General features: G+C 38.3%; 1 protein-coding gene across 1 annotated transcript; it reads left to right on the forward strand.

Annotated features, from left to right (window-relative positions):
• The first annotated feature begins 1,191 nt into the window (after positions 1–1,191).
• On the forward strand, positions 1,192–7,753 carry mycbp.L (MYC binding protein L homeolog). The gene is made up of 5 exons (XM_018246394.2): positions 1,192–1,349; positions 3,724–3,796; positions 4,940–4,988; positions 6,646–6,775; positions 7,545–7,753. Exons 1-5 carry the CDS (start codon positions 1,335–1,337, stop codon positions 7,587–7,589), a joined length of 312 nt encoding a protein of 103 aa, XP_018101883.1. The 5' UTR covers positions 1,192–1,334; the 3' UTR covers positions 7,590–7,753.
• The last annotated feature ends 1,776 nt before the right edge of the window (positions 7,754–9,529 follow it).

Genomic DNA, 9,529 nt, shown 5'->3' on the forward strand with positions numbered 1-9,529 from the left:
ACAAAATGTAAAGTTGGAACTGATTTTTTTTATTTTACTTTTTAGAAATACTAGGGATAATTTAGGACCCAAACTCAATTTCAAAACTCTAAAAAGAAAGTTGCGCAGTATCTGTGTCCATATATGCTCCTTTGCGACGTGGGCCATAACTCTCCCAGCCTTCTTTGATGAACTGTGAGCATGGACACAGTGTTACTCTGGAGCTGCCAGAAGTTTGGACCTGGATACAAAGTATTTGCACCAAGTAAATCAAAGGCTAATGTGATAATTGTTGCTGGAAATAATGCCATTTTCGCACATAAATGGAGTAAGAAAACTGTGTGGTGCAACTTGCATGCAATTTGCCAAGATGGATGGGACTTTTGCATCTATCTTGGAGCATTACCCACAAGTAGGGTTGCCACCTGGCTGGTAAAAATGTTCCTTAAAATGTTATTTAAAGGGAAAACCCATAAAAATATAGGAAGGCCGGTATTTTTTTCCGGAAAAGGTTGCAACCCAACTCACAAGTGGTAACAGATGCTACTTAGAAGGGTGTCTGCTATTATGCTGGAATTCTAGGGTAATGTGGGTGATAAAAATATAAAATGGCACATTGCACTGGCTTAATAAATAAAGCCTTCTATGTATGTTTTTTTTCTTGACTTTGAAAACATGCTTAACTCAAATTAGTAGATGCCTCAAAATTCACAGTATATTGTAGGATCCTGAAAATGAATTAAAGCAATTGTAATATTTTCATATGAGTTTTTGCATTACTTTCCTCACAAGAATAAAAAAGATTTAATGGCCATTACAACCTTATGTTTGGGGACCTAAATTGTTTTGAATCCAAATAAATTCTTATATGAAAGTATATTTGCAATAAAAAGGTGATTTAATCTTTAATAGTCTCAGAATCTGCAATAAGGGATAATGCAATTGATATGGGATGTATGCTGCTTTCACGCCACTTCCTGGGATGTTTAGTTGTTTCTGTTTCATTGGACAGTTTGTGAAACAACACAGACGCTTCCATGGACCGACGAGCAAATCTTAGAAACATTTTGCAAGGTCAAAACCGAGGGACAGTAGGTAGGATTAGCAATCCCAATTTGTCATCAATGATCTTTAAACTACACAGCAATGGTTGCCGGGACAACAAAAGCGGAACTGCTTGCACTGAAAGTGACGGCAGTTTTTTTCCCCAACACGCATGCGGTTTGCGGACCATGAACGTAATTGAAAGAGCGACGTGATAATTTGCGCCTGCGCACAAAGCCGAACGCTTGTTACTGAGGAGATCGCTTGTTAACAAACCAGACGCGGAACCGGGAGAGAGAGTGAGCAGCGGAATGGCGAATTACAAGGTATTGGGCCCAGATCTATTGCATGCGAACAACAATGACAGACACGAAAAAGCACACGTTTATTTATCTCTTTATTACTGTGCCGTAAACTGCAAGGCATACACTTTTATGGGTGTTCCTATACAGCCAGTGCAGTAGCTTTCTGTTCTGTCACACTGTTTGGGAAATTTGGAATCGACAATATTGTTTTATCCATTGCCCTCAAGTAGCAGTAGGCACTTGAAAAGTAGCCTAAAAATAGCAGAATAGGGGCAGTGAAAAAAAAGTCTAAAAAATAAAGAATATACATATGAAAATACACCTTTTTCATATTTCCATAAGGCAAAATGGGAGAGATTCGCCCGTCACCAGGGGTCGTAACTACAGAGGTATAGGGGCCCCATAAGTCCCTAATACATATACAATTTCAGTAAATATTGATAAAACAGGTCAAGACATGTTTTTGGCCAGTAGATTTTTGCCCCAAAATTGTCTGAAATTGAGAAAAGTCACTGAAAAATGCGACAATGTTTGAGTGACGAGAGACTGGGGTACAGAGCCCAAAATCTGGCAACTCCCGACTTCTACTCCCGACTTCTGCAAGTCAGTCCCATTGCATGCTGGGCATTGTAGTCAGGCGCTTTTCAGACCTTAATGCCGTCGGAGGCGGCGTTCTAAATGCCGCCCCCCTGTCCGAAGTGCTTACCTTCATATCGCCGACAGGGGTCGGAGGGGGGCGCATTGATAGCGCAGAGAGTGAAATTGCACTATCTGCGCTAGAAGTTCTTTTGCTGCACCTGGCAACTTCTGGGCAGCTGCCGCCTGAGGCGAGGTACTCACCTTGCCTCATGGCAGAAACGGCCCAGATTGTAGTCTTACATTAAACTTTGCAGTCGACAAATTGTTAATCAGAACTACATTACCCAATTGGGAGCCGCAGGCTTGGCACATTAGAGCAAGAAAAAACTTACCGTAGGCTAGTTTCCAGCCAAAAAGTAGCCCAAATCCGTACCTTGACAAGTTTGTACTTTCAAAACCCGCCTGGGCTTTAAATTAGTAGCCCAATTTGGCTGGAAAACCGCCAACCTGGAAACCCTGGTCTGTGCACCACTGCCCCCCCCCCTTTTTTTTTACTTTTGGTCCCCCAAATACTCTCAGGGTCTGTTTTCCCTATAGTTACACTCCTGTGTTCCCTATAGTTACACTCTCTTGTGTTCAGGTTATATGGCCATGGTTAAAAAGCATATAGTGTTCAAATATTACAGTGTAAATTTGCTGAAGTTATCTCCAGCTGAGGTTATTTATGGAGCTCCACCATCTCCCACGGTGCTATACAGAGTAAAGGGATACAAATACAAATCTTATATGTATTTGTATCCCTTTACTCTGTTAGGAGACAATGGTGTACAGTAGAACCCCCACTTTACATTTTTCAGGGGACCAGAAATAAATGGTGGAAAATGCATTATGCATTTTATATAGGTGGGACCACAAAACAACAATGTAAAATGAGGGAGAACTTAAAATCAGGGCATGTCAAATGGGGGTTCTGCTGTATTACATATACGGGCAAACACTTCTCCAGAATAGATGCACAGTTGCATGAGAGCTTACAATCAAAAAGGGAGAGGACATGAAACACAAGGTGAGGGTAACCAAGGTAGTTGTAGAGTGCAGCATTGTCGAGCTCTTTGCAAGTTAAAAGAATAGTCTGTAGTCCATGCTGGATATGAAAAGGGCATGGATTCGAATTATGGCAATCTCAAAGGCTGCAGATAGGTCAAGAAGAATTAAGGGAGTAGTGGCTTTTGGATTTAGCAGCAAGCAAATCATTTGCTACCTTAGTGCTGTTTCTTGTGGTGGAGTAGAAACTAAATTGTAGTGGGTCTAGTAAGAGTTAGATGAATGGCACTGTGCAAGTTCACTGTGTACATGCAGTTCTAGTAATATATATATATATATATATATATATATATATATATATATATATATATATATATATATATATATTTTTTTTTTTTTTGCTGGTAGTTGGAGGGGATTGTAGGATGCAGATATTTTTTTTAAGGATAGATTTGCTGACTGGATGTTTAAAAGTTAGATTTTCTATACCAGTAGAAAGAGAGTGGATCAAAAGTGTGAGAAAATATGGGTGAAAGAGGAGTAATGAGATTGGAATTGTATCAAGAGAGCAAGTGGTGAGATGGGAATAGAGAGGGAAAAATAAATGGTCCCCTCCTTCAGTGTGGAGAAGGGTATGAATGAACCAACAGCTGAGGGAATGAATTATAGTATACTGTCCTTTGGGTCATAGTTATTTTTAGTATATTGATTCCTGCATGACATTTATATAACTGAAATATATTTTTTGTATTATTGTGCTCTTTCTTTATAGGCTGCAGATTCCAAGCGAGAACAATTCAGAAGATACTTAGAGAAGGCAGGAGTACTTGATACAATAACAAAAGGTAGCTCATTTACATTTATTGAAGACACCATTTTCCTTGAAATGCAAAAATAGGTCACACACCCAATACTAAAATGTCTTTTAACTGTTTATTATTATGTATAGCCTATGTATGGCGATTGCTTGTGCAAGAACCTTATCCAATGAAATATGGCATGTACCAAACCATATAATGTTTTATTTTGAGGATATAGCTTACCTGTATGTCTTTTGAAATATGTTGTTGAAAACTGTAAAGAATTTAAGCTTCTCAAAAAATATTTATTTGAAATGCTATTGCTATTATAAACATATACGTATATAGTGCCAACATATTCCCCAGCACTGTATAATAAAAAATTAGAAAGTACTGCTGATTCCTGCCCTAAACACTCAATAAATATTAAGGAAAGGCTTTTGTACTCCTTTAACGTTCCCTACACTGCAGATTTATAGGAATTTGTCACGTTATAGACATAAAAATGGGTTGAAAGCAATTTGTAGTGCAATCCTTCCAAACCACAGCTAGTCCTATAGTACTTTTATTACCCATAATGTTCTGAAATGTTATTTGTTCTAATAGTACATGCAATTTGTTTAAATAATTTTGTTTGAGCTCCTGCATGGGGAGCAGAGCCCATGCAGCTCTAACAAAATAATTTTAAAAAACTACGTGTTATTAGAACAGATGAGATTTCAGAACATGGCTCTACCTCCCTGTACCAATCTTCCCAAGGCAGAGTTGTGCATCTGGGTTTGTGGCAGCCATTTTTGGCCTCTTCACTTTTGCTTCCTGGCTCCAAATGCCAACTAGGAGCATGTACACCATAAACCTACTAGATTTCTAATTTTTAGCAACAAGTGCCACAAAGCTAGTGACCAGAAGTGAATTGAGGCCTTCAAACCTTTTGTGCAACTCTGTCTTAGACATACAGAAATAGAGGAGTATTATTGTTTTGGAGCGTGGGGTTACAAGAAGGTTGGTATGTGTAGGGACCTGCGTTTTCTTAGTTGGTTTAGTTCTCCTTTAAGGCATGGTTCTTCACATTATGGAAAGGTCCCACATATTCCTGGTAATATATCCCATACTTATAGTAATATATCACTGAATACGTTGAATACTATTTTCATTCTGTTTTAATTTTTTTTTTTTTTTACTTTTCAGTGCTGGTGGCATTGTATGAAGAGCCAGAAAAACCAAACAATGCACTGGAGTATCCTTCATAGAAATCTATGACTAACAGATTTTTTTTAAAATAATTTAGTAGTTTGAATTTGAAATTTATTAGCACTATACTCTCAAGCTGAGCACTTAGTACAGTGGGAAGAAGACTTAAAGGAACAGTTCAGCGTGGAAATAAAAACTGTGTAAATAGATAGGTTGTGCAAAATAATAAATGTTTATTATATAGTTAGTTAGCCAAAAATGTAATGTATAAAGGCTGGAGTGACTGAATGTCAAACATTATAGCCAGAACACTACTTCCTGCTTTTCAACTCCACCATTTATAGTTAGTCAGCGACTTGAAGGGGGGCCACATGGTCCATTTCTGTTCAGTGAGTTTGTAATTGATCCTTGGCATTCAGCTCAGATTCAAAATCAACAGATCTGACCCATGTGGCCCTCCCTCAAGTCAGTGTACACCAAGAGAGCTGAAAAGCAGGAAGTAGTGTTCTGGCTATTATGTTACATATCCAGTCACTCCAGCCTTTATACATTACCCAGTTTTTATTTTTACACTTAACAATTTCTTTAAAGGGATTCTGTCCTGATTTTTATGGTGTCGTTTTTATTCCTAAATTACTCTGTTTACACTGCAAATAATTCACTCTACCATGTAAAATGTCATTGATGAACCAATAAGTGTGTTAGCAGACACATTTTGTGTAAAAATATTGCATTTTTTAAGGAGGGAAATGGGCCCTTCAGTTCTAAGGTTTCTTGAAGAATCCCTTGTTGCCCCACAGGGCAGAAAATAAATGGGGGCACACATTACATTTTAGAACCAGTGTAGAAAATACAGCGTTGGGTCCCTAACACAGTGTGTGGCTTGAGAATTTAATTTCCATAATAGGCCCCATGTGAGCAATGACAGGCAGATTCCATCCCTGTAAATGAGCATACTTGCATGGGAAGTTTGGGGCTGAGTTTGTGTTTTTTCCGTTGGCTGAGAAAATGCAACATGTGCCGTAAGATTTGCCTAATAATGGGTAGTAGTTTGTTTATGAATAAATGGTTTGTTTGGAGACCTATTCCATGGCATGGAAACTAATGCTTAAAGGGGTGGTTCATCTTTAACATAACTTTTAGTGTGTTCTAGAATGGCTAATTCTAAGCAACTATATTTTCAATTGGTCTTCATTATTTTTTAAATTATTTCCTTCTTCACTGAACCCATCTAGAAGCCACTTGAGAAATGGCGTAGTGGGGCCTGAAACATTGCCTTGTATGCATCTACTAATGGAGCCATTAAAGCACATTTGAAGCACTTATTCTGAAAATTGTGGTGTGTTACAGTGTCCTATGGCAGGTAGTCTTTTCACTGTCTAGAACCCTACCTACAAAAGGTTTATTCACAGGTAGAGCTCTTCATACTTGAGTGGAATGGCAAGTCTCTACATCATACAAACAGTTGATGAGCAACCCCTTTAATGCAAAACAAATTGGGGAAGACCTTTTTAACCACGGATCTCTGTTCTTCTTGGAACATACCCATTTGGAAACATGAAATCAGTTAACTTGTGCATTGCTATGCGTTGAGGGCAAAACACTTTAATTATTCATATTGAAAAATCAGATTTCTATAAATCCTGCACAGTAGAGAGCAAGTTTGCCAGTGTAGTTTTGGAAATCCCTAACTTATTATGCAGCTTCTTAAAACAACACATGGGTGCTGCTGGACCTGAAACGGCAGACGTGGAAGCTCTTCGTCTAGAGGTAGCAGAACTGAAACAGAAATATGAGGCAGTGCTAGAAGAAAACAAAGAACTGAAAGCAAAGGTATGTTTCATTATTTTCCAATAGAGATGCACTCTGCTTTATTTAGCATCTCCAAAAAAAAGAACTTGAGCTGTCTGTCCAATAAGTATACTTTTATAAAGCAAGTAAGGCTGAACATGTCTCACAAAAAGGTGGCGTATGTTAAAGTAACTTTTTTTTTTTTAATGGCAAACTAAAGTCAAAATCACTCGAACTGAACCAGGTTTGGAATATTCATTTTTAGGTATGTCAAAAAAATACGGAGCAAAGAAAGGGATCAAACTAATCCATAATATCACATTTAATAGTTTATCTTTAAACAAATCCAATACATCCCAACATAGAACTGTGGATCATATGCTTTCGCGTTTCGTGGCATTATGCCACTTTTTCAGAAAAAAAGTTTTGAGTTGCATTGTTACAATTTTACCTGAAGTTTAACAAAATTGCACACTTGCCGACTGATTTGCTAGTTTCATTGGCCTATATCACTTAATATTTGCACATTTATATATTTATACATTACAGTATGTAGTCTGCATTTCATGCTTGTCTTGTACTTATTATGCTTTAATAGTTCTATATACTGTATATAAACATTTATTTGTCAGCCCTGAATTTTAACTGGATTGTGCATGTGTTAACTTTTTGACTGACGTGAGTGTATTGACTTTTTGTTACGGTTACTTATGGTTTGGCAAGCTTCAGCTGATTCCTATGTATGTTATTTTGGAAATATTTGCTGGTGTGCTGTCATTTAAGGTAATTTTATTCTTATTTACTCTTGCAGCTTGCACAGCATGAACCTCCTCCAGATGAAAAGCGTTCAGAATAAGACCTACTACTTTCTACCTACATCAATACTGCACTGGAAATCCAAATAATATAAGCTTGAGTTTTGTTATATTTTGAGCACAAGGAGAGGCACATTTGGTGTCCTATTTCTAAAGTTATTTTCTATGTTCTCACAGTTCTAAATAAACTACTTATTTAAACCAGCATTATTCATTGTAGCTTTGCTGTGTGTGAACTTGTCTAAGTGAATGTGTACCCAGTATCAGCAGAGGAACTTCTGCGGGGCCTTGGCAACCAACTTTGTTCAGACCCAATCGGAGATCGGGGGTGTTCCCAGTTTTCAGTTCATTGCAGATGTAAGGATGTTGTGTGCCTACTCTTATAGGCTGGAGTGCTTGATTCTAACTAAAATGTGTTAAGGGAGTCTACATAAATTATTGACCCTATGGTTATTAGGTACATAGTTAAGCCATTTGAAACTAAGGATGCACTGAATCCAGGATTCGGTGTAGGATTTGGATTCTGGCAAGTCCAAGTTCCGGGCCAACAACATCCAAAAAGTCATGTGACTTTTTCGTAACACAAACAAGGAATTCAACTTTTTAAAAATATTTTTTTACCCTTTCTCCCTCGTTTCCCTATTTTACATATGCAAATTAGGGTTCGGTATTCGGCCGAATCTTTCACTAAGGATTTGGGATTCGGTGCATCTCTATTTGAAACTATGTGAAGTGTGCAAGGGGTTTGTAGCCACCAATGTATTATTTTAATACTATAGTCATGTTTTTGAAAAAAAATTTATGGGGGGCCCCGGTGCCAATGGCTTATTTAAAAAAAAAAAAAAAAACTTTTATGGGTCATTCTTAACTCATATACAATTGCATATTCAATGGCAAGTTTACCATGGGCCTTTACAAATGATACATTCTTAGCCCCTCTCTTGCCATGCTTAACCTGCATTATTCCTTACCCATTGTCACACCACTTATCTCCTCACCCAGGTTTCTCAGGTTATGGACTCTACCACCTTGCTTTACATAAAAATGAGAAGGGCCAAATCACTTGAAATGTTTTTCTTGTTGATTCTCTCCCTACTCTGCAGCAGCAGCTCCCAATGGAAATATCCTATACATGGAACAAATCACTAATACAGCCTGGGCTTATGGTATATGTTAGTCTTGCAGCGGGTCGGATGCCCGCTGGTTACCTGCAAAAACCTGCGGTACCCTGCAGGTTGCGGGTAGAAGTTCCGGGTGCGGGTATAGACGCGCTTCTGCGGGTTGGGCCGCGGGTCCTCTCAATAGCGATTTTTACGCCTTTTTTCTGATCACGCCTACTTCTGACGATGTCATTTCTGGTTTACAATGACAGCATTTCCTGATTCTTGACGGTCAGCGGGTTCGGGTTGCAGATAAGGCACTTGCGAGTCCAAGCGGGTAAGAATGCAGGTTGCGGATTGCAGGATGCGGGAACAGGTTCCAAAAAATGGACCCGCGCAGGACTCTTATATAAGTATGAATATTATTTATAGTATGATTGTATAACAGCCATTATCATAATAAGTATCTGATTAACTCCCTCACCCTTCAGTGTCTATAAAATATATTGTTTAATATAAAAATGGCCATCTCATCTTATTACAATGGGGGGGCATATAAAATGGATATAGATGCAGCTTGTCTTATTAGTAATCAGTTCACAGCCCAGACCACATTTCTTCCTTCTGCAGTATGCAACTAATCAGATCTTCCTCATATTTCATGTGTCTGGAATTAGACCACTTTCATATTCACATATTTATGACAACATTTTTCCAAGTTCCAAGTCCAAATCAAAAAAAAAATACTCCATCTTAAATCTGCTGAATTCATGTAAAAGTCAATGGCGTGCACTGGCTATTGAACCACTGGCCATACAGATCAGAACTTCACCGCAGATTAAAGGGCTCAAATATGGCGACATTGAGGAAAAAATCTCCTT

Source organism: Xenopus laevis, chromosome 2L, assembly GCF_017654675.1.
Source record: "Xenopus laevis strain J_2021 chromosome 2L, Xenopus_laevis_v10.1, whole genome shotgun sequence".
Classification (NCBI taxonomy): Eukaryota; Metazoa; Chordata; class Amphibia; order Anura; family Pipidae; genus Xenopus; species Xenopus laevis.